The sequence below is a fragment of the Passer domesticus genome, chromosome 6, assembly GCF_036417665.1.
Source record: "Passer domesticus isolate bPasDom1 chromosome 6, bPasDom1.hap1, whole genome shotgun sequence".
In the NCBI taxonomy this organism is placed as follows: Eukaryota; Metazoa; Chordata; class Aves; order Passeriformes; family Passeridae; genus Passer; species Passer domesticus.
The window spans coordinates 38,345,755-38,370,369 of record NC_087479.1 but is presented as its reverse complement, the minus strand read 5'-3'; the positions used below and the strand labels follow the sequence as shown (position 1 = coordinate 38,370,369).

The 24,615-nt window shown below is 52.8% G+C and overlaps 2 protein-coding genes across 6 annotated transcripts in view; one reads left to right on the top strand and one right to left on the bottom strand.

Annotated features, from left to right (window-relative positions):
- The first annotated feature begins 4,844 nt into the window (after positions 1–4,844).
- On the top strand, positions 4,845–14,131 carry CHST1 (carbohydrate sulfotransferase 1). 2 transcript variants are annotated; one of them, XM_064424699.1, is made up of 2 exons: positions 4,845–5,083; positions 12,140–14,131. In XM_064424699.1, exon 2 carries the CDS (start codon positions 12,184–12,186, stop codon positions 13,441–13,443), a length of 1,260 nt encoding a protein of 419 aa, XP_064280769.1. In that variant the 5' UTR covers positions 4,845–5,083; positions 12,140–12,183; the 3' UTR covers positions 13,444–14,131. The 2 variants fall into 2 exon arrangements, with proteins under 2 accessions (XP_064280769.1, XP_064280770.1); XM_064424700.1 differs by lacking the exon at positions 4,845–5,083 and adding an exon at positions 5,153–5,408.
- Positions 14,132–16,657: 2,526 nt separating this feature from the next.
- Positions 16,658–24,615, bottom strand: part of LOC135303213 (transmembrane protein 263-like) — a 231,183-nt gene continuing 223,225 nt past the window's right edge. For all 4 annotated transcript variants that reach the window (XM_064424703.1, XM_064424702.1, XM_064424704.1 and 1 more), the window contains one exon: positions 16,658–21,510. In XM_064424703.1, the coding sequence (XP_064280773.1) occupies positions 21,224–21,510 (287 nt within the window). In that variant the 3' untranslated portion in view covers positions 16,658–21,223. The remainder of the gene's footprint in view (positions 21,511–24,615) is intronic.

Genomic DNA, 24,615 nt, shown 5'->3' with positions numbered 1-24,615 from the left:
AGAGAAGAAAACAAAAATACAAAGATATGTAAGTCCAATATGGCTTTTGATACTGCTTGGGGTCTCCATCAGTAGGTGATTTTCCTCTTGACCTCACCTCAAGGGAGGTGGGAACAGGCCTGGGAGGGATGACCTGGGGGTAGAGCAAAGCTGGGGGAGAGCTGCACTGTGTCCCATTTAGGTTATTTTCTGTGCTAGGAGTAAGGCAGACCCCAGGAGCTTATAAAGTTTGACCTTTTCCTGGGAGGTTTCTCAGGAGTAAGATGGGATGCTAGGGGGATGAGCAGCCCAGGCTGCTCTGGGTCACGGTGTGCTAAGCGGGTGTGCTGAGCCAAGGCAGGATCCTTAGCTGAGTTAACACAGCCGCTCTCATGGTCAGTCCTCAGCTGCTCTCTGTGCTTGTGGGGTGTGTGCTTTTAAACAGACATCAGGCAGGCTGGAAAGACCAGCAAGAATCATTAAAATCCAGAAAACTCTGCTTCAGTATGAGAGATAAAGAAGTTTAGTCTATTTAACTTCTCAGAGAGAAGGTTAAGAGGTGCCTTGATCATGATCTATTAATACCTACACAGGAGAAATAGTTCAGATAGTAGATAGCTCTTTAATCTAATAGGCAAAGGCATAATGTGATCCAGTGGCTGGAAGCCAAAACTCAATGTTTCCAGCCTAGAAATAAGGGGAATGTTTCACCATCAGGCACATCAAGCTCTGGAACAACTCACTCACAGCAGCAAAGGCATCTCTCCTGAGACAAAGGTGTGCCCACGCTGACAGCTCTGGTGTGGGAATTACTGGGTACAAGGCTGTAGCCTGTCACCCACAGGGCAGTGCTGAGCAGCCTCAATGACTATTTGGCACAAAAAATCTGGGATTTTACAAATGGGTGGTTGATTGAGTTTATTTTTGTATGGAGGAGGAGAATCTCTCCCACCATGCCTGCCCAGCAATTTAAAACTGATCTGTAGCTACGATTCTGTGAGTATGTCAAAGTGACTGCATAACATTGAAGCAGTTACTTTTGTCCTCATCCATTTCCTTTACCTTATGTTGTTGTTGTTATATTGACTCTCTGTGGCTCTTGGGAGGGCAAACCAAAGAGGAAAGGGGAGTGAAAGGCAGGGGTAAATAAACACATCCTTGGGACATTGCCACTCCTGCACACACAGAATTTATAAGCTACTCAAGAGAAGGGATTATAGCATGAGCTGTTTATCTCCCCTTCTGAACTACAGAAGCATGATAAGTGTCAAGTATTTTGTTAAAGCTTCTACATGAAGACCAGTGAGAAAGAACATATTCTGAAAGTCAGGTGTCCCCAAAATATTCCAGTCTTTGTCCCTTAAGATCAAAGTATCAAAAAATCACTCTGCGAGAAATCTCGGCTGGCACACCTGCAGGGCTTGGGAACGATTTCAGTAACCCCATCAGGCTCTGGCAGAGTTTGGAAGCCCCTCGGAGGGAGGCTTGCACCCTCCAGCCCCTCAAGGGAGCCACAGGCCGGGAGGCGGCGGCGGCCCCGCTGTTCGCAGCCCCCCGCCCGCTGCAGCGCCCCGGCCAGCGAGCCTACAGCGGCTCTCCCCTGAGACACACCTCCCGTCCTCCGGGGACGGCAGCAAAGTTTTCACCTTCTCGGCCCTTCCAGAGAGGCGCTTCCTTCCAGCACGGGAAGCCTGATGCAGGCGGGAGGGTTCCCGCATCGCTGCCGGAGCGGCTGCCGGCACTGCAGCCCAGGGACAGCCTCCCCTCCTCCGGCAGAAAAACACGCACACGCAGGTGGGCTCACAAACACTACACTGCCATCTGACACAGGCTTGCAAAACGCCGTGCTTAAGCACACAAATAATGTTTTCTATTAGTTTGCCTTTAAATTTCCGTGCCCTAATGAATTGCTCTTTATGTTACCGACGTTTTGCAGGATATACGGGTATGTAACGTGGCCAGGTTACTGACAGAATCATAACTTTGCTCCCGACTGCATTTGGAGTGATTAGAACAGTAACCTTCATATCACCTCAACAGCCACCTTGATATTTTATTACGTACATTCCCAAACATGTTGTTAAGATAGGACCTTCAGAGAAGAAAATACAAACCCTTTGCAGAAATCTGTTGCTGAAAAGCGTGGAAATCGGACATTTTCAAACTGTGTTTTGGCTCAGGTGAAAATTTACAAGGTGAGTTCATTTGACTCACCAAGTCACCAGCAGTCTCTCTGCTCTCCTGCCTGGACCCACACAGGGGAAAAATGATGCCTCTTAAACAGAACCAAATTTTCTTGATGAGGGTGAGATACAGCCACAGCAGTCCTTCCCTCTGAAAACAAACTGACCACAAACACAACCACAGAGCCTAATTAATATTTTAATACTCAACAGTCAGAGATAGAGAGCTGTAATATGTACTAACAAACAGCATCTCTCTAGATTAACATTTAAAATACCAGGGCAGCATCAGAAAACATGATCATGTCCAACTGAAATCATCAGAAGCATCTGTTTCTCCTTCAACCCTGGTTTTATTCCTCCTTTTTTTTTTTCCCACCATTGTCTCAAATTGCTTTCTTTTGCAAGAGACAGCCTCTACAGCACCTGTGGGTATGAGTCCAACTATCTCTGGGACTGTTCCAAGTTGAGGGACACCCTGAATTTCTGCAGAAGAACTTTAGAACAGTCTCAGTGATGTGTAAGAGAGGAGCACATCCTGACTCTTTGGAAAGACTGGGAAGCACACAGGCCTTGTATTCTTACTGTGAGCCCCTTGATTTGTTCCTGGCACTGGTCCCTGGATTGGTTTATGCCCCCTTTGGCCAAACTCCTTGAAATCCTGCCATTCCTGCACTTGCATTGCCTTGGCCCCCAGTGGGAGTGGAGCACAGCCATGGCTGTGGGCCAGCTGGATGCCTGCTCACAGCTGCCCCACCACTCGCCGGAGGTGCCAGCTAAGTGGGAGCACAGGTCAGGTGCATGACATGGGCACCTGGGGCTGTCGAAGGCCTGTGAGCCACACAGGGGTGGCACTCGGGGCCATTGCACGGGTACAAGGAGGGCTACACCATGGCAAATGAATCAGCAGGAAGGGGATGGCCTGAGCCAGCACATCACCTGAGAAGCACCAGCAAGAGAAACTCCAGGGCCACCGGCTTGTTTCCAGCAGCAGCTGGTGGCATGGCTCTTTCCCAGCTCCAGGAAGAGGCAGACAGGCAGGAGCCTCAGTCCTTGTCCTTTGCAAGGTGTAGGAAAACAAGCAAGAGAGAGAGTGGCTTCAGGGCTTTCTCATTCAAAGCAGGGATACACCAATGCAACAGCACTGTATAGCGAATGCTACAATGGGGAGCTGTTGCTATGGTGAGGGAAATAATATTTAAGCACCAACTGTTTATAAATATAAAATCCCTACAAAGTTTTCTAAAATTAGATTAAGAGGGCTAGGGCTGTCAGGATATTGTAAAACACTTGAGAAATACCAGTATTTTTGGACACACAAGATCTGAGTACTCCTAAAACAGCAAATGTAAGTCCAAAATGCTAAATAACGAACGTGACAATCTGCTGTTGTGCTTCCCAAGTTTTAAAGGCAATCTCATAGCTCTGAACTCACTGTTGCAGCCTGGCAGGCCTCTGAGAATGGAAGGCAAGCCCAGTGTTCCCAGGGATTTATTCTTCTCTTGACACAAGTGCAGTGCAGAGACCTGGGTCCCACTGCTACTTGTAGCCTGCTTTCTTCCAAATGTAGTTGCGAGTGGCTGCTGAACACGCTGGAATTGTGATCCCAGTTACATGTTGCAAATCCTAGAGTCTGAGGTAAAGATTTGGAAATTCCTTGCAGAGCTCAAGATTTTTCAGGAGATGGATGTTGCTCACATGGATGTAAGAAGAAAACCGCTGTGCCCAGTGCCCAGGCAGCTCCAAATACGCCCCAAATAAAACAGGGACATAAAAAATGAATATCCGTTGTTGCATCTCCAGAATCATAACCTATCTTTTGCTGGCAGCTGCCATTTCAGCAGAGCTGCAGTTAAACTGCTAAAAATGCAGTTTAGTTGGCAAGCGCTAGGTAAGAGGGAAACATTCAAAAGTTGCCAAAAGTAAATGTCTGACCTGTTTCTAAGGGTCGAACAGAAGCAGAAGGAGGAATGTGACTGTCAGAGCACAGCCACTTCAGCTGCTCTGACACATTCCCGTGCTTCTTTTCCTCTGCCCTATCCCGCCTTCCAGGGTGGGATGGATGGTGGGAAGGTGCCATCACCTGCCGGTACTTTTGCACTGGCACTACTGAGGATGGTTTTGGACCCTGCCTGTGGCGGTGAGCCCTGATTTAGGCGGCACAGGGAGGATTGTGGCACTGGAGAACCAGTCCCCATGACAATATTGTTTTTGATGAGCAAAGGCCACGGGGAAACGAGGGGATGAATGTGCACCATCATCACTACTAAGTCCGGCAGGGCCGAGGGGCCGCTGGTGCCCCAGCAGTGGGGCGAGAGGAGGGTGTGAGGGACCCGGTGCCCTGCGTGCAGCCGGTCCGCAGGGCTCCCCTGTCCCTGCCAGCACCCAGCCCGGGGGACACATCTCACGGGGGAGCCTCCCCGGGCCCCCTCCCGCCCCCGCGACGGGAGGGGCTCTGCCCGCTCCGGCCGGGCGCCTCGGGGAGGCAAAGAGGAGCGGGGAGTTTCCTGCTCGGCAAAGCCCGGCGGCCGGGCAGGGTGAGCGGGCGGCGCGGCGCTGGGGCTCCCCGGTGCCTGGCGCTGTGCTGCGTGCGCCCGTGCGCGCTGCCGGGCGGAGGGAAGGAGGGAGGGAGGAAGGAGGGAGGAGGGAGGGAGGGAAGCGGCGCAGCCCCCTGGCCGCCCGCCCCTCGGCCGGCGCGGCGCGGAGCGGAGGGCGTGGAGAGGCGGCCCCGCTCGGCGGGCGCCCGCGCGGGCAGGGCAGGGCAGGGCAGCGCGGGCAGGGATGAGCCCCCGCAGCGCCGCCCGCTGAGCTCCGCCGCCTGCCGCCCCCGGGCCGGGCCGGGCTGGGCCGGGCTCGGCGTCCCCCGCCCCAGGATCCGCGGCCGGGGATGCGGGGGGCAGCCCGCCGGGGCGTTCCGCCAGGTAAGGGGCGCCGGGGTGGGGGGAGAGCGGCGCAGATCGGCGGGGGTGCCCGGGGGTGGCGGGCTGGGGCTCCCTCGTAACCCTTTCTGCGCCACCAACTTTCCAAGGCAGCGAGACGTCACCCGCAGCGGCGGGAAGGACTTTTCCCGCTGGTGGCCAGCCTGGCTGCGGCGGGACCCCGGCCCGGGCTGCGGGCGCCCAGCGGGAGCCGCCGCCCGCGGCTGCCTCAGCGGCGGGGGCACAGCAGCCCTGGCCCCCGAGCCCCGGGGGAACGAGCTGCCGCGAAACTTGGGCTGCTGCTGGGCAGGAGCTGCGCCTGGAGCAAGTGAGTAAGTCCCCGGTGGCACAGGGAGGCCAGATGCCCTGCCGGCCGCGGAGCCGCGCCAGCCGGCGCAGCAAATGCCCCGGCGTTTGCTGTCAGAGCTCCAGGCGGTCTGGGAAACCTGCCGTGAGGGCGCAGGCTGGCGAGGAGACCTCGCAGAGTAGGGTGCAAGCACGCCATGGCATGGAGCAATCCTAGGGGAAAGCTGTGCGGTTCGAGACTTGGGCTATTGACGCGGCCGTAGGTTAGGGACGTTACAGAAAGAGTGCTTTGAGGTAGTGAATGAGCGCGTTCATCCCAAAAGAGCCTTCCCAGCTCCTGCCAGGGAGTGCTCTGGGAGTGAGCAGGCACCAGCAGGCTGGTGGATGGCTCAGGGGAAGGTGGAGAGCACAAAACTGCCTGTATTTGGTTTACCGAGGCGTTCACATCCTCGGGAAGAGGCAGATGCTGTTCCACGGATGGGGGATAAACAGGCACAGGTGGATGTTGCGATAAGAAAACTCTGGGACCCGTTGGGGCTGGCATTGCTTGATAGTGATGAATTAACTGAAAATGTGCATGCTGTGTGCCAGTAGGAAAGAGACTGATTCCCTGTTTAAGTGCTGGTCAAAGTGGGCAGTAGTTTTCTGGTGTTAAAGGATCTGTTGGTGCCTCTGAAATGCAGAGGGAAAGAGCAGAGATAGGGTAACAGGGGACATTACAGGGTGGCTTTGAGCACAAGAGTCCTGTGTCTTATCCTAAGAGAAGTGCTCCAGGAGGTGATGAATGCAAGAGCAGAATGAGTCTGGGGGCACAAAGCCCCTCTGCTTGGCACACGGTGAGGCACCCGAGGAAGGTGGCAACACGAGTCCCAGCTGGCATTTGGAGCTGTGACTGTAGGGAAGCTCTAATCCTGTACGGCTGAAGAGGAGGCAAGGCTGAAAATTCATTTCCACCACGTCAAGATCTCATGTTGGTGGGGCTTGCTGAGGGGGAGGCTTGGGGCCAGAGACCAGCCCTGCTCACGTGTCCGTGGTGGTGCCCAGAGTCAAGCAGGGGATCGGGGACAGCTCAGTGCTGCTTTTTCTCAGTGGTCTCTCTTTCCTCTGGGGAGTGGTGGGGTGCAGCCAGCCAGTGCCCAGGCTGCGTGCCCACAGACGTGTTTGGTATCTGCTGCCTTTGCAGAGCCAACAGCATGACTAAGCCACTGCGACCAAGTGGGTGCTTGCACCCCACCAGAAGCCTGTGTTCCCTGCCTCAGTGGCCACGTTGTTGTCCAGGATAAACTCTCTGCTCAGTGGGAGAACCCTGGGATGTGTTAGGGCCTTTGCCAGTGGGTCACTGGCTGAGAGTTGCTTTGCAAACCTGCGACTTAACTTTTGTGCCTGGGTGGTGAGGTGGGGAGGAGTGGGGCTGCAGGAGGCAGCTGCTGGCTGGGCAGGGAGGCACCGCAGGGTGCTGGCTGCCACTTGTCCCCTCCAGCAGCCCTCAACAAACCCTACTGCCCTGGGCACTGCATGCAGGGGTGCTACATGCTGGGCAGGGGACAGAGGTGCAGGTGCAGGGCTGAGCAGGCGCTGAAGTTGGTGCTATGAATTCTCTGGGTGACTATGCATGCATGAGTCTCTGGGTGGGGGAAGGGAAAGGGGGAAGAGGGGTTGTCTTCCATGAGTCACATTTTGGGATGCGTCCCCTGGTGAGCTTGCTGCAGTCTCACTTGTGTCAGGAGAGGGGTTTTGCCTTACAATTCCCAGCCTGGTGCAGGGTGTGCCGTGTGCCCTCAGTGCCAGCTTGCCTGTGCCCAGCAGGTGGGCAGGCAGCCCTGCCCACTCCCGCAGTCACCCACCCCTCTCCCTGGCAGCGAGACCCCGGCCCGGCGCTTCTCAGGCGATCACTGCTCACAGTTGTGTTTTCCAGCTGGTCCCAAAGTCCTGAGTCACTCTGCCGTTTCCATGGAAACAGCCTTGCTGGCGGGAATCAGTTTTGGGGGTAGAGGGTGCCGGTAGCTGGACTGGCACCAGGCAGGCCTGCGGGAAGAACTGGCAAGGCTCAGGCACTCCTCCAGTGTGCCAGGGCTTTTACAAAACCTGGAGCAGGCACCTCTGTTACACAGACCCTCACACCTTCTTCAGCTCCCTTTTCTCTTCCTTCCTTCCATGGGGAAGCAGAGAGGTTTGCCTGACAGTGGAAAGGGAGCTCAGGATGAGCCCAGCCAGGCTGAGGGTACAGCTTCTGGGGAGCTGTTGAGAGGGGGACAGCCTGGAAGGCAACCAAAAAGAGCAGGTTTTTTTTTGACTGCCCTGTGAGAGAGGCTCCAGAACAGCAGTAACAGTATCAGTAACTACAAGGGCTCCTGCCTAAAGCTGCCATCACCCCTGAGTTTTCTGAACACTGGGGAGAAAGGGAATCTGCAGGGAAGGCTTGGGGCAGGAGTCAAGGCAGCTGCCCATGTGGAGATGCTGTGGGAGCCCCCTATGAGGATGAGAGTGCCACAGTGCCGTGAGGCACTGCCCTGCATAACACCTAGCTGCTTTTGGAGTGAAGGAAACCTGCGAGTGGTACTGACCCCTGTAACTGCCCCACGGACTCCAGCCTGCCTGGCAGTGCCTGAACTCAGCTGCCAGTGCAGCCTTCAGTGCCACAGCCTGGTTGCATGGCTCCAAAAGCAGGTAATTCCCATCAAACCTAGGAAGACCATGCCCAGAACAGGAGCCCCTGGTCCCTGCTGCACCATGGCCGGCCGGCTGCATTTACTGCTCCCCACACTGCACCGGTGACTCACAGATGCCATTCAGCTTAATTCATCACCTCCGATCTCCCCAGCAGTTCGGGGCTGTCTTGCTGGCTTCTTGCCTGCTCATCTCCCTCAGAGCAGTGCTGGAGTCAGTGGAGGAGGAGGAGGAGGAAGAGGAAGGCAGGTGATTACGCATCCGCTACTGTTGGCAGGTGCACAGGGTGGGGGAGGTTGCGCTGCCTGCGCCCATCCTTTCCCTTCCTCTAGGCTCAAGGCTGCGGGAAGTGGGGCAGGGGAGAGGAAAGGCTCAGCACCTTCCTCTTCTCACAGACAATGCTCCTGTCCCTGTGCCAGGCACTGGCTGGCCTCCTGCTGCACTCAGAGCCGCTTGCCGGATGCTGTGTATCCCTTGCGGACAGCCTGGTCCCAGTGCGACTGCAGGCAGCTGCACAGAAATGCAGGCAAGGCAGCAGAGTGCACTCTGTCATGCTGTCACCACAAGGGGGTTAGGGTTGGGAAAGGGGCAGTGCTGGCCCCAGCACTGTCCCAAAAGAGCCCATGTGCCTTCTGGCAGGCCCCCTGCAGTACCAGCAGTGCCAGGGGCTGGAAGGTGTGAGTGAGGTACCCCCACCCCATGCTCCATGTCATAGTCCCAGCTGCCTGGAGGGACACGTGAACTCGGCTCCCACCCTCGGGCTGCATTTGCTCATCATCTTTGGTGGAGCTGAGCTGGAGGCAGAGCAGAGGGTGACTTGCACTGAGAACACTTCTAGCACAGAAACATCTAGGAGGCCAGTGTATTGGATGACTCCCATGGTCGGGGCTGAGGAGCCAAAACAATCCATGCCTCACACAGGACTCTCAGATGCAGCTCCATGTGGGCATGGCCCTCTCTCAGCTGCTGTCTGAACTGCTGGCCCTGGCTATCAGGCCAAGTTAAGAACAAGGTTCCTCGGGTCAGGAATGGGAGTGTGACTGTCCTGCTGTGCCTCTGTGCAGGACACATCCTCCTGGGGCATGTTGGCTGCAGCCACTGCTCAGCCTGCCCACTCCGAGCCATGAGGAGCCTGGTGCTCCCACCAGCCTGGCTCTGTCTGACACATGAACAAGGGGCAGTGGGAGTAAAAGTGATCCTCAGTTGTCCTGGCAGCTCCCAGGTGCCACATGCTTTTGCTGCCCTGGGAGCTCCTCTAGAGCACCCAGCTGCCAGTTGCCAGTGTCCCTGGAGCCCAGGGCTGGATTGAGCAGGAACTGCAGCCCCTCAGGGACCTGCAGTGATGGGAGGAGGCAGAAGAGGCAGCTGGGAGGTGAGAGGATGCTCTGGCTAGCTTTAAAGGCCACAGATGAGACATCAGGGAGGGAAACCTTCTTCCAAAACCTTCCCCTCCCTGGCTGCAGCTCGGCACACGGGCAGATCATACGTCAAGGGGCAGCAAAGGCTGAAGCTGGGCTGTGGTTTAGCACTTGCTCAGTCAAGGAGGTGAATCAATGCCCCGTTTTTTTCCCCTCTGCCACTTGGGACATTGCAAAGGGGAATGGGTCAGTGTGGGTGGAGAACCTGAAATGCTCACAGCCAGTGAGTGATCTGGTGGGAATTGGGACCAAGAAGTCATCTGGTCTCTGGTTTGCCTTTTTTTGGGGAGCCAGCAGCAGGTTTCTGCTCTAACCAGTCTAATCTGAGTCTCATCTGCTCCAGCATCCATCAGCAATGAAGCAAAGAGTAGGAGTTGAGGTTGTGTGTGAGGGATGCAGTGTGGTTGGCCATCACTAGAGAGCAGGAAAGCATTCCCACTGCAGCTTCCACCTAGGCAGCATGCAGAAGACACTGGAACCAGGAGATGCCAGCAGGGACTCTCCTGTCCTGTTCTGCCTTAGCAGACCTGGAAAAACACTATCCAAGTGATAGAATATCCCATGTGGACACTGGGGCCAGGTTTCCCCTTTCAGGGTGGATAACTCCAATCCAGCAGCAGCAATAGCCAAACATCTCTGACTTTGGTCCTCCAGCCATGGGCCACAATCTGTGGCACAAAGCAGTCCACGTGAAAGCAACCTGTATTCAAAGCATCATTTGGGTCTAAAGCACAGCTCTTAGTGCACAGACACGGGGAGCACTGGTGGGGGGCTGCATGCAACCGCTGTGCCAGGCCCCCTGTCCTGGGGTCCTGCTCTAAACCCCTGCTTCTAGTGAGAGGTCTCTGGAGTTGGTAGTTCCTGAAGATTCCTGCCTCTACAAATCAGCTGGGCCAATCAGTAAACAATAAAAAGATTAATTTTTTTAAAAAGCAAGGTTTTTTTACTCACCTGCAGGTGTGAGCTGCCCTCCTGGTGTCACCGGAGGGTAACAGGGTCTCCCCAGGGCGTGGAACATATTGAGGACATGGGAACAACACACTGTGCCAGCTGCTATGGGCTCTGCAGGGACCACACACCAGGAACATTGCACTGTCCAGAGTCCATCAGGCATTTCAGTGTGCTCTGGGTTAGAACAACCCTCACATGCTGAAATCCATCGCTGCCCCACTGGTCTCCCTCAGGGACCTCATACGAGCAGCAACAGCACTGGCTCTGACAGCCCCACCACAGTGACCTGGTGCTGGGGCTGAGCAGGGACCAGGCACTCACTGTGAGCTTGGGGCCAGCACATTGTTCTCCCTGGGGACCCACAGAGAGCAGAGAAGAGGAAGCAATGGTGGTGATGATAGTGGGCTCTGCTGGGCGAGGAGCAGAGATACTTGGGTCTTTCTCCTTGGTTTGCCTGAGGTGGATGGGCAGGTGAATGTACCACACTGTGGGAGGAGAGACGTGGAAGGAAGATGGGCAAGGGAAAATGGGTGCAGGGGAGCTGCAAAACCATTGCTTATACTGGTGTGTCTCCCACACACAGGTGTTTTAGCTTGTTTGGAGTTTCTGGGATGCAAACTCTACATTCTGTCTCCCAGCCCCACTGATCCCCCGAGAGCAATAGCATATGGATGTGAAATGTCTGTGCTTTGGAGAGCAGCAGGCAGTCCATGAACATTATTTGGTTAGTGAACAGGGGGAATACTGAAGCACCACCACAGTTACATCCCCTCCCAGCAATGTGGCAGCTCTGCAGGCATGACAGGTACTCCCTCCCCCTGACATAGTCCCTAAACATCCCATCCAAAGGTCCTCCTCAGTTCCCTTACCCTTGCCCATGTGTGGGCAGCAACAAGGCAAGGCTAGCACCACTGAATTTGTTCTTTGCAACTACAGTCTCACTCTTCCCTGCACCCTTCCCTGGTGCCAAGGGCTACTGCCCTGGTTGGCAATAGAGTATGGAAGAGATGCAGTTTCACATGCTTCCTCCTTTGTAGTATTGTTTTTCCCCTCTGGTGCTCAGAATAGGAGAGCCCTGAATCCCAGAGTGGAGCAGGATCTTACCAGCCCCATGAGCTCATTGCTGAGGGCACAGCTCTGGCTGCACTTGTCCCCAGAGCCTGACAGACCAAGCTGGCTGTTGGACCTCTGTGCAAAGAGGTTTGCAGCTCCAGGAGAGACATTGCCACTCTCCCAGTGCTGGCCTGGATGGGCCATGCCTTATCCTGACAGCTGGACAGAATGGATGGAGACAAGATAGCACCATCCCCTGACCCTTCCCTGCCACAGCTCCTGTACTGGGGTTCCAAGTGACAAGTGACTCACAAGGCAGCTGGGGAAGAGAGTTTGCAGCAGCTGGATGGAGACAGTGTCACCTGTCACCTCCAGGTTCTAACATCCCCTGCCTGGGTTGCAGTGCATGGGGTGAGCTATGGGCCACAAGATTTATGTACACTCCCAGCCTGGAATGAACAGGGCTGAAGTCTTGGCTGGACATGTTTCTCCAGACTTGCTAGCTTCTGCCTTGTTATTTTCTTGTCTGAAATGGGGCTCTGCCGTGTGTGACTGGGATTCATATGGTTATGACTGATGGACGTACATTAGGAGGGCATTCGTTAGTACCTGCATCAGTTGGAGCAGTCCATGCTCAACCTGTGAATTCTCTGTTGGGTTGCAGACACCAAGACGACCTGTGAAGAAGCTCCATGAAGGTGACCAGCCATGCAATGTTCCTGGAAGGCTGTACTCCTCCTAGCCTTGGCATCCATTGCAATCCAGTACACAGCAATCCGGACCTTCACTGCCAAGTCCTTCCACAGCTGCCCCATCCCTAATCCTGTGAACTGCAGCCTGAGCCAGGACACTGATGTGGCTGACAGGCTGTGCGATGAGAATCCCACCTTCCCGTATAATCTCTCCAGGAAGACTCACGTTCTCATCCTTGCCACCACCCGCAGTGGCTCCTCATTTGTTGGGCAGCTGTTCAACCAGCACTTCGATGTCTTCTATTTATTTGAGCCCCTCTACCACGTCCAGTACACCCTGATCCCAAAGCTGACCCAGAGCAAGAGTACGACAGACAGGCGGGTCATGCTGGGGGCCAGCCGAGACCTGCTGAGGAGCCTGTATGACTGCGACCTCTACTTCCTGGAGAACTACATCAAGCCCCAGCCTGTCAACCACACCACCGACCGCCTCTTCCGCAGGGGAGCCAGCAAGGCCCTGTGCTCGCCACCTGTATGTGAGTCCCTGGGAGCTGTGGATCTCCACTTGGAGGAAGGAGACTGCGTGAAGAAGTGTGGCACCTTGAACCTGACGCTGGCCACTGAGTCCTGCAGAGAGCACGGCCACGTGGCCATCAAAACCGTACGGGTGCCCGAGGTCAGTGACCTCCGGGCCCTGGTGGAGGACCCGCGGCTGAACCTGAAGGTCATCCAGCTGGTGAGGGACCCCCGGGGGATCCTGGCATCCCGGAGTGAGACCTTCCGAGACACCTACAGGCTGTGGAGGATCTGGGACGGCACTGGCAGGAAGCCATACAACCTGGACGTGACCCAGCTCACCACAGTGTGCGAGGACTTCTGGAACTCTGTGTCCACCGGCCTCAACCGGCCACCATGGCTCAAGGGCAAGTACATGCTGGTGAGGTACGAAGACCTGGCCAGGAACCCCATGAAAAAGACTGAGGAGATCTATGATTTCCTGGGCATCCCCATGGACAGCAACGTCGAGCGCTGGATACAGAACAACACCCGAGGAGACAGGTCCTCCTCCAAACACAAGTACGGGACGGTGCGCAACTCAGCGGCGACAGCGGAGAAGTGGCGCTTCCGTCTGTCCTACGAGATCGTGGCGTTCACCCAGCACGCCTGCCAACAGGTGCTGGCGCAGCTCGGCTACAAAACTGCTGGCTCCGAGGAGGAGCTGAAGAACCTCTCCATCAGCCTGGTGGAGGAGAGAGACTTCCTGCCCTTCTCCTAAGGCAGCCCCAATGGGCCTGGTTTTGATGCGTACTGTTTGTAACTGATGCCTTATTTTATTTTCTTTCCTTTTGTTTCCCCCTTTCTCTCTCTTGTCTTTTTCTCTCCAAAATTTGCACTAAACCTTGAGCGGGAATCTCAAAGGCTGAGTCCAGGGGAAGTAACTGCTGCCCCTCAATACATTTTGGATGCCAGGAGGAGTTGGGTCTCTCCAATCAAGAGCTAGAACTCTGGATGCGTAACAATGTTTACAAAACACACAAAATGTATAAAGCAACCTTCAAGCTTTCCAAACCGAAGGGTATCTGGGGTACTGTACTTTTGCACTGTTTACTTTTACAATGTAAGAGATAAATATAAATATAATTTATGAATGGTGTCATCCCCTCCAGAATAACTCCCCCTGCCCCCAATGAACACGTTAGACTGGAAGCTGAAAGTGGAACAACCTCCTCATTTTTGATCTCAGTGCGACATGTCTGTCTGTTTAAGTCCTGTTATTGGGCTGGGCAGTTGGTCAGCTGCTCCTACATAGCTGTTTGGTAACACCTGTGATATTTCTTTGTGCCAAAAACCCACTAAAAGGAAAAAAAAAAAAGAAAAAAAGTGATTGGGTCATTTGGTAAAAGCCCAAAACATTTAATGCTTTATTTCTGTGTTTTCTGTAAATAAAAGTGCAATAAAATTGATCTGGGGGTGAACGTCAACTGAAAGACCTCAGCAAGTGTACTAGTGTGCATGCACCACCAGGCACAAAGCAGCATCTCCTGGTTTGCCCGACTCCTGTGAGGTTGGGAGCGGGTAGGACAAGGCTGGGGGAGGAGACACCACAGCCCCCAGGGTGGCAGAGAGCTGCAGCCACCTCCAGGCATGTGCATGTTTGCATCTAAAGTGTGTCAAAATGCAAGCAGTTAAGCTGAAAGCAAGAACCCGTGGTTATTTACTGACCTGAAAACTTGTTGGTATGCATGAGAACATGGGACTTGCTGGAGTGCCTTACTCCAGAGTGCTAATGGCACCAGCACAGTGAACCCATTCCCATCAGGCTGCCCCCCACCATGTCTGACTGTGCTGATGCCAGTGCTGGCATGGCCTGCCCTGGAGGACAGGGAAGGTGCTCTGGTGCAGGTCATGAAACTGCCAGAATGAAAATGAATGAACAAGATGATCCTGGCAATACACAAGTATTCCTTCATGAGCTGCCTGCTGCCTGCAAGACACCTGGGCCTGTGGGCTGGGCAAGTGTCACGGCTGTAGCTGGCATGCAGCTCCAGATAAATATGGCCATGTTCTAGGCTGGTCGAGTTTGGAGGTCTGATATGGCCACATTTATCTGGCAGCTGCATGCCAGCTACAGCTGTGATGGGCAGGTCAGAAAGCTGCTGAATGGGGGAGCCAGGCACGCAGGGCAGGAACACTGAAAGCCTTACACAAGACATTGCTGGTCTGTTTGATCCCTGTCTGATGAAACAGCTGGTTGGCTCCTCCAACCCAGCTGGCACAGTCCCAACAGTCGAGCCCTTGAGACGTGTCCTGCAGACCACAAGCAGCTGCAGATGGGAAACCACTGAGGCCAGTCCCCCGGGTACAGGGGATAACAGTGGCCCAGCAGTTTTCCAGTTGCTCCTGGAGCCAGGCAGGGCAGCAACCCACAGAGGGATGAGACCACAACTGGTGACATCTACTCACAGCTGCACACTCCCAGCTTTGGGCCTGCCCCTGGCCCAGAGGTATCTGAGCCACTCACAGCCCGCCTACCTTGGCAGGTCTTCTCTCCAAAGGTCTCTTCTGAGCTCTGCTGCCCACCAACTTTTGCTCCACTCTTTTCTGGGAGAAGACTGGGTGCTGCAGTTGCATGCAGGGGGACTGGACACGCTGCCTGAGTGAGACACGACAAAGCTGTGACTATAGGTGATTTTGCACCATCCTTTCACTCCTTAAAAGACCCCTGGAGGAACTGCTTGTTAGTGGTGTTTTGCAACTTGGCTTAATGTTGCAAACCAGCTGGGCTGCAGGAAAGGTGAGAAGCTGTGAAGTACCTGAGAGCTTCTCAGGGCTCACGGCTCCAGCACCTGTACTTCATCTGTGCTGTCTGCAAGGCTACATGGATGGTTCCTGCTCTGAGAGGAGGAATGGGGGGATAGCGTGCACTTGCTGCAGGACAGGCACTTTCTCATCTCCCTCCCCACAGTGGGCATAGGGGCAGCCCCTGGAAGAGACCACGTCCCCAGGTGTCTTCACCTACCTGTTATTGCCAAACCTACTCCTGCCACCAGCTTGGTGCCAAGCCACACTGCCTGGCTGAGTCTGCAAGTGAGGACAGAGGAACGGGGCAGGTGGCAGAGGTGGCTGCAGACAGCCTTATTGGTGCACTGTGTGCTGCTCTTCTCAAGCAGCTGGCAGCAAAACGCCAACCAAATAAATGGCTTGATTGCCCTGTTATTAGTTTCTAAATTAATCCTTTTGTCAGCACTTAACAAATGCTGAGCTGTTGGCTCCTGGCCTTGACCCAGTAAAAGGAACACCCTGTCTTGTGGCTGATCCAGCACTGCCAGGCCACTGGCCTGCAATCCTCCCTGAGGGCTGTGCCATCCCGGGAGCACTGCGTGGCTGTGCCCTGGGTTAAGTGCCCGTGGAGCAGATGAGGTGCCTGGAGTTGCTGGCTGTGCCCCCCAGCACCAGCACTTCCAGCCAGCCAGCAGAGGGTCAGGCTGCTCCATGGGGCTCGCTGCAGCCCTGGGGAGCTGTGTCAAACTGCCATCTCGTGCACAAGGAGCAGGCTGCTGTGAGGAGAATTTGCTTCCTCAGCTGGGAAAAGTGGCTATGCAAACCTGCCTGAAGGAACAGCGGCTGTAGAGGCAAAATTTCTCATCTTCAGCTACTGAGATCCCACTTTCAGGGCTAGGCCAGCTATCCCCAGCCTGAAAGCCCTCTTATGCACTGGTCTTTAAACCAACACAAAAAATTGAGTTTAGAAGTCTTATCCAAACTGTTCTTACCATTCCAATCAGGAAAGGCGCCTGCAGCAAAATGGCTTTTGAACCATGCTTGAAAGCTATGTCCTAGTTTAAGCAGGGACAGAGATTCTGCCTTGCTTGGTGCCTCATCTAGAGCCCTTAGGGGAGAGATCTAATTTCCCAAGGAATCTCTAACATCTTCCTTCAATTGTGCTTCCTCTCCTCATTTCCCCCCACTAGGAACAAGAGCCAGCATAATCACGGTTTTTATCCTCAAATTTTACTGTAATTAAAATACAGAGATGCAGAATATTCCCAGAAACACACTGCAAAACAAACCAAGCAAACAAATTCAGTAGGAAACCAATTACAGACAATGAAATGATAAAGAACAAAAGTGTTCTCTGGAGCCCAGCACTGTGCACAGGACTGCGTGGCCGCAGTTTTGTGTTGCCAAAGGCCTCCTCAGCTCCTACAGAAGCAGAGTTGGGCCCTGGCTCTGAGGCTCTCTCTAACCATCTCCATATTCCCACTTACGCTGTTGTTTTTACAAGGATGACTTTGAAATGGAGACATGGAAATGACCCACCCACAGGGACAAGAGCCAACAAAGGAACCCAGAGAAAAAGAAGTGGGTTAAGATTTTCCATACACAAAACACAAGGGGACAGAGAGGGGTGGAAGACATGCACTTCTCTCCCAGCCAGGGGAGCTGCAGGAGCAATCACCCTCTGCCCTCCCAGACACTGAGCGTGGATGTTTAATGAAGCAAAAGCTTTGGGGAGTTCTAGCTATGGGCAAGACTGAAAGCTAAGGGAGAGATAAAAAAGTAAAAGATAATGAGACTAAGGTCAGGGAAAAGGGAGGAGAGGATGCACCTATGAGTCTCCTTTCAGCCAGGACATGTTTGTCAGGCACAGGGAACAGCCAGGCAAGGTGGGACACAGGGCTGCAAACAGGGCCACATCCCACCTCCGCCATGGGGGAGACCCAGCCCCACCACGGGGAGATCATGACAAAAGCCTGAGGGAGATTTGGGAAGGGCGGGTGATAAGAAGGGAGCTGATCTGATGCTTCAACCATCCACTGATCTATCTAAATGGAAATTGCTAGCAATCATCATTCCTATGGAAGCAGGGCACAAGCCAGGCATGTACCACCATCACACACCAAAACCCACCTTGACCCACTCCCCTTTCTGTGCTCTTCCCTAGGACAAACTCCATAGCACTCATCTTCTGATTCAAAGCCTGTCCTAAGAAACAAATTCATTCCATGGTCCCTGTTTTCTTGTTCCTTCACTTTTCAACTCTTCCTGTCATACACTATCTCCTCATCTTCTGTGTATCAACTCCCTTTAATCCTTCCCTCTACCCTGATGCCACCCCCTCCTATTTTGTACCAAGCTACCTCATCCAGGGGCCATGTGATTTATGCACAACACAGTTTTTGCCCTTTGTACCATGAAGGGCAGTGAGAGAAGGGCTGCACTGGTGGCCCGGTGCTGGAGGAGGAAAGATAGGGCATCTGACAAGAGCCAACAGCTTCCCCATCCAATCCAGATCCCACTGTCCTGCAACCAAAGCTGTCAGAAGGCATCTTTACTTTTAGACTGGGAAGGCTGACTCTGTTTTCCTTCTGCTCTGGCACTGTAAATGCCCAGAAAAGCAGGCTGGGACTGGGTCACCATGGTGAACTGAGCAGGCCTAGCACAGACTTTCTTAAAGCCTTTGAGTCCTGGAGAGTTACTTATTCCTGAATGCCTGTTTAACAGTGTGAGGCCTTGTTTTTGGAGTAGATTTAATCTTCTACCCCTGCCTGCTAATTTGATCTCCTGCTACTCATGGTCCCTGAGCTGTCCTTTACCTGGGCTGTAAGAACAGCGATTTAGACTGTGAGTTCTCCTCTCCAGCTCATCTCTTCTTCTCCAGGCCACCCTGCAAGGAAATGGCAGCTCCAGACAAATGACAGCTTTACTCTATTTCCTGCAAGGATGCACAGAAGAGAAGAAATAAAAAGGTGGGAAACCCTCAGGGCCCCAGTGGCCTTCTTTACATCACCTTTATCCCATTTGCCACGCCTGCTGTGCACACACACCCTGCAGACAGCAGCTTGGGCAGGATGTACTGCCTGCCCCAGCAAGAGCTTGTGTGAGACACTGTTTAGCCAAAAGCACAATCAGCCTCCCACCACCCACCCAGGGCTGGCTGCTGAAGGCTCTTAGATTCTATCTTCTCCTCTCCAAGACCTAGGAGAGACATTGAGGAAGAAGACAGCTTCTGTCCCAATTGGCCAGAAGCTGTCTTTCTCAGAGGGTTGGTGACAACACAGCTAGTTACACACAAGCAGCTTTCAGCTTTGGGACTAGAGCTCACTTCAGAGGCAGTCTGTGATCTGGAATAACAGATGAGTTATGCTCAGGGAGAGCAGCAAGCAGAGATCCATGCAGTGCAAACTGTCCTCCAGCTTTACAGGGTGTTTGAGACAAAGGGAGAACAGACAAGACTTCTTCTGGCCTTGACAACTGCCACGAGCATCCCAGCAAAGAACAGGCACACATCAAGGCCTGATCTTTCTGTGAAGCCGCTGCCTTCAGAGACAAAACCGGCATGTCAGGGTCAACTTGGCCTTCACCAGAACAAAGGACACAAAGTGAGGAAATGCATACACCTACCAAATGCTGCTTCCTCTTTAGAAACAAAAATGTAAGTTAAACCTTTCTCATGCTATCAAGAGTAGGACACTGTGGAGATCAGCAGCTTCTTACCTGCAAACACAGGGGCTACCTAGCAAAGGGCATGGAGAGTGACTAACACCAGCATGATTATCAGGGGGATACAGCAACATACATTCCAAAATGTGGATTTAATAAAAGTCAGAACAAAAACTGCATCACAAGCTCAAGAACATTCAGCAAAAATGGTGGCGGGGGTGTGTGTGTGTTGTACTTAAATATTCCCTGATGTCTAAGTCCTAAGCACAAGAGAGCAGTCAGGAAGTGCAATGACCTCCAAGGGGAAATGAAGATCAAGAAAGTTGGCTTCAATGTCCAAAAGATAGGGCTGAGAGAAAACAAACAGCACAGACAGGAGAAAGGGGATTTTTCACATTCCTTTGGTTTCAATAAACTATGCTCTTGGGCAACAGAGGGCAAAACATCCTCTAAAATATGATTTTTCTTTTGACCAGGACCCGATATAAAACTATATGCTGAAAGTGCCAAAGATGACTGTGTGAACTCCTCTGTGGCAGTGGCACAGGTTTGTTTCCCTGGCTGAAGACATGCCTGTGGACTTACACGTACACATGCACGCTAACACAGATGCATGTTTATAAAATACAGCACAAGCACTGCTTCCCTTGCCTGTGCATCCAACACCTACAGACAGAAGCAAATCACCTGCCAAAGCCAGGAGCAGCAGAGTTAATGGTGGAGCCTGTGGTTTTCCTCATCCCAAGAATTACAGGGGACCTTGGAGGGAGTGAGTTTGTGCACGTTTGTGTTTGTATGTGTGGGTACAATGCCACACGGCCCCTTGAGCATCACGGGCCAGGCTGAGGATGGCGGTGACTCCCAGATGGATGCAGGTGTCTGGGTTTCTGCGGCACTATGACTATGGGTGGGCTATTTAGTGCAACGTGGTCCTTTTACAGGAGCCGGGCTGGGGCCACAGGAGCAGCGTGCAGAGGAGGAGTTGCTGGTGCCCTGTGCAGGCTAACTGCTGTTGGAGCATGCTCAGACCCTTGGGAAGTGTTCTCCAACATGGTGCAGCCCACTCACATCCAGGCCCCCACTCCCAGGGTACTGAGTCATGGGGAGAGCAAGACTCTCAGCTTCCCCACCATCCCTGCAGCAGAATTTGGATGGCATTTGGGAACACACTTGCTCCTGGTTACTAGTGATGTTTGTGAAATGTGAGTGTGGCCAAGAGACAAAATTCCCTTGTTACAGAGTGGGATACTGGAAGGACTTCAAGGGTCAAACAAAAGGCCTGGTCTCTCTGTGTAACATCACTGCCTGTACTGCAATATCACAGAGGACTGGCAAGTGCCACTGTCAGCTCCTCCCCCAAATGGGAACATACAGCAGCTTTCATATTCCTCCTTCTCACCAAGAAAATCTGTGCAGAAGTTGATGGTCTGGGATGTGTCATGCTCTGGTGTGGCATCACCCCAGAGCTGCTCTGCTGAGCTGGAGGGTTCCCTCTCTGAAGGGTTCAATTCAGCCAGGGAGTAATTGACTGGGAGCAGCTTGTGGGGATGGGCCCTGCAAAGAAAAGGTAAGAGGTGCAGGGCAGGAGGGAGGCTTCCCTCTCTTCACAGTATCTCTCCTTTGTCTCGGTGGGACTTCTGCAGTTCTCTGCCAGGAACACCTCCCAGACACGCCTTCCAGAGGGAAGGGCTGTTTCAGAGGCTGTCTTCCCAGCTGAAGTTGAATTTGACTACACAACCCACACTTCAAGCCAGGCATAGTTTCCCCCATCCCCTGTTGCTCCCTTCACCTCTAGGCAGATGGAGCCTGATGCCTTCTCCCATCCCCCCATGCTTACAAGAACAGGAAGGGAGGAAGGAAACTACAAGACAGAGACAGCTGCGCCTTTAAAGTCCTCAGAGTAAGGATGGTTCCCAGTAGGTGATGGGAGTGAAAGGCATTGACAGTGGCTCTGTGAGCTCTGAGCTAGGCAGGCGGTGCTGAGCAGGCTGCAGCCAGAGTCTGCTCGGGTGCTTGACCCTCCCTGAAGCGGCCGGTTCCAACTCAAAGAGGTGCTGGGTAGGGGGACAGTATGGGCAGGTTGATCTTTTGGAAGGGAGCTGTGACAGGGATTAGTCAGCCTTGTCCTTCTTCTTTGCAGTGAAAGGGACTTTGCTGGCGACCGCGCTGCCCACAGCTCCGACGCCGCCGGTCACCGCTGAGACGCTGCCCTTCACCAGTCCAACGCCAGCAGCGGGGACACTGGTCACAGCTGTTTTGGTGAGCTCCAGACTCTTGCTGCCCACCCAGGCAACTCCTCCCAGTGTGGCCCCCACAGCTCCTCGGGTGATACTGAATAGGCCGCCCGTCACTCTCCAGATGACTCCTGCCTGCTGCTGTGGGTGGTCCTTGCTGGCATCTGTGGAGAGAGAGAAAGGGAATGTCAGAAGTGGTCATGCTGGAGACCTCCCTGGGCACCCCTTCCAGCTGAGGATGGTTGTCCTGGCACATGACACATGTTTTCACGTGCATAATGCCTTGCCTTGCAGCCCTAGACCTCTTGGTGCCTGGAGGAGAAACCAAGGCAGTCCCAGGCCTATGGCATAGCAGGAAAGGACTTTGAGAGGGTAGGAATGGGAACATAACTGCCTGTGTGACAGAGAAGGGAGGAAGGCAGGTCAGTTACAGCCCCAAACTTGCAAGTCTTTGTGCTGCAGTGCAAAGTAAATCCCACTTTACAAGAGATGTAATTCCCCTCCCATGCATGTTGGCTAATGCCAGTAAATCACAAAGACTAATGCCAGCATGGGAGGCATGAACTACAGACAGCAACAGCTGATGTTTGTGTGGCCTGCAGGTCCTCAGAAGCATCTGTTTGGAAGCAGGTCTGGGCTTGTGTCAGATGTAGAACTGAGGCACAGCACAGACTTATCTGCGAGAGCTGTAATTGAGTGAGCAGAGATAGCAAACTGCAGTAAAGATACAGTGACAGAAACGTCACCTCGGGTTGTACAAGCCCTCCAGAGATCTCAGCTATGTATTTAATAGTGTTAAGGCAGTGCTTAAGTTACTACACTGTGTCACTGCTGGCTTACCTGTGCCAGCTGGATCAAGGCCAGCATGATATACCCACCCAAGCTGCCATCACACCTGCCCACAACACTGCAGATAAAATGTTCACAGCTCACCACTTCTTGGGAAAGGGTTGACTCTGAACTGCTTCTCACGGGATTCAAACTTGACAACTCTCCTGCTGGCCTGCACACAACCCTCTCCCTCTGCATCAGCTAACAAAGTGGTGTGCAGGCAGCAAAGCAAAAGCAGCTTTTTTCATGGGGCAATGTATTTTGGATACTCTGACTTCTGATTCACTGCCAGTTCTGTCCACGAGATGAGTTACTAATGATTGAAAAACACAATAAAGCAATCCCGTCAGGAAAAAAAAGAAGTGCGTTCACCCCGAAGTCCATGGGGAGCTGGTATGGAAGGTTTGCAGGTCCAGCTTTGGGAATCCATTTTCTGCTTTTATTATTCCACTGTAGCTTGTGCTGTGTTCAAACACAAGTGTCAACACCCACAAAAGTGGAGGTGGTGGGCAGGTGATATCAAATCCATTGAAGTTTCCATTCTGGGAGAGTGATTCAGTTCAGAAAGTGGCCAGTCCACCCTACCTGTTAATCTTCCTAATTCTCCAGCATGAAATAATGCCTCTAACCTCACAGTGTAAGAAAATAGCTTCAGCTGGGGTAATGAATATTGCATTTCCAGCTCTGTTACAAAGACAGCAAAGTGGTGAATATTTGTGCTTCTGCAACTGCAGACGGTGCTAAGTGGGAATAATTTTTAGATGGACAACAAATTGTGTCAGAGGATCAGAAAACCTAAATGTTTATAGGCTGTGTTTCCCCCCGCCCCCCAATGAATCACGAAGTGAGCATCAGCAAAAAAAATGCAGACAAAAAAGGTTAAAAAAAGGCAGAACATGAGTTAGGTCTGTAAAAAACTAAATAGCAGTTACTTGAGAATGATGCTGGCACATATTTGGTTATCCAACAGTTTTGTTAGATCTTTTCCTGAAGGATGGAAGCTCCCATGGCTTTATTCATTGCAGCATCTTGTTAGGTGGAGAGGAATACAGAAGGATATTGCTGGCTGTTCAATCAGTTTAGTTGTATTTGCATAAAGTGAAACCAGACTCCAATTTTTTGTGAAAGCATCCAGATCCTGCTTATCACAGCCCAGCAGAAGGGGCTGAAATATTCCCCATTAGCCAAGAGGAATCCTAATACAACATCAAGGGTCTCCATTAAAAAAAATGTGGGAGTAGCAATGCTGAGACCCTACTGCAGTGGTGCCATGCATTTTCAAGCCCCAGTGTTCCTGGAGCTGTAGGCTCTTTGACTCTCTCAACCCTAACCCTAACCCAGAATCAGGAGGTGTGATGATCCTTCTGTAGGTATTTTTGTCTTGGATTTCTCTAAAATTCTTCAGTTTGGAGTTTTCTTGGATTCATACATTTTCCCCTAAGCTACTTCCAGTCTGAACGGAGGTCTCCCTTGGGCAGGGACTCTGATGTTCACTAGCTCTCATGAGGTGGAATAAGCCTTAGATTGCACATTTATCTGATACCATGGACTGAAATATGGAGTTGGAGAAGGGCCAGTATAAAGTTTCCAGTCTACAGTTCTACCCAGTATACAACTTATTCCTTACCTATTCCTCAACAGTTTCTCAAGGGGTTTTCTTTTTCTCCTCTCCCTCCATGCTACTGAGACCCATTGGTTCCACGTCCAGTTTAGCTGCTAGTCCTCAACTGCTCCACAGTGCTTATCCAGTACAGCCATTTCTGTGTTTTGTCTGCGGTCCAAGGGCAGGAAGAACTGACAGGTCCAGAAATCCATGCAACTGTAAAGCAGGACTAGGTAAAAGCCAGAGTGGTCCTCCAAACAAGGATGGCAGGTCTCGTGTTCCTGCTCCCCTGTGTGAGGAAACAGATTCTTTGTGTCCCAGAGGACTGCAATGCAGAAGCTTTGGGCATTAAACACCTACTGGCATGCTCAGCTGCAGAACCAAGACCTATATCAAAGGAGCAATAATCTTTCTGGCTCTCCCCCAGTAAAACTGCATCTCAGGCTACCTGGAACCTATCTGTAGGAAGATTTATGCCTCTGGAGCTGCCCAGCTATCTGAACTACACTAGTTAAGAATCTCTTACATGGTATGTGAATGCCTGCAGGTGGACAGCCTATGGACCAGAGAGAAGGTGACAACAGCAGATGAGACTGAGGGAGGATGTAACTCTGCCAGTAGAGAGTAGAACATACTGGATAAATTGTCAGGAAACTTTAATGAAGACAAGGGAAGGACAAAGGTTCTTTCTGCTTAAGCTTGGCAGAGACAACAAAGCTGCAGTGCACTGGAGCACTAGTGCTTGCATGCTGCCTGCACCTGGTCTGCAACCATTCTCACAGTCCTTAAAACTCATCAGGGATGGAAGATCTGGCCCTGGGAAGTTGGAGGCTGT

Excerpts from the sequence above, each read along its gene's own strand:
- CHST1 (XM_064424699.1), top strand. The coding sequence starts at position 12,184 with ATGCAATGTTCCTGGAAGGCTGTACTCCTCCTAGCCTTGGCATCCATT.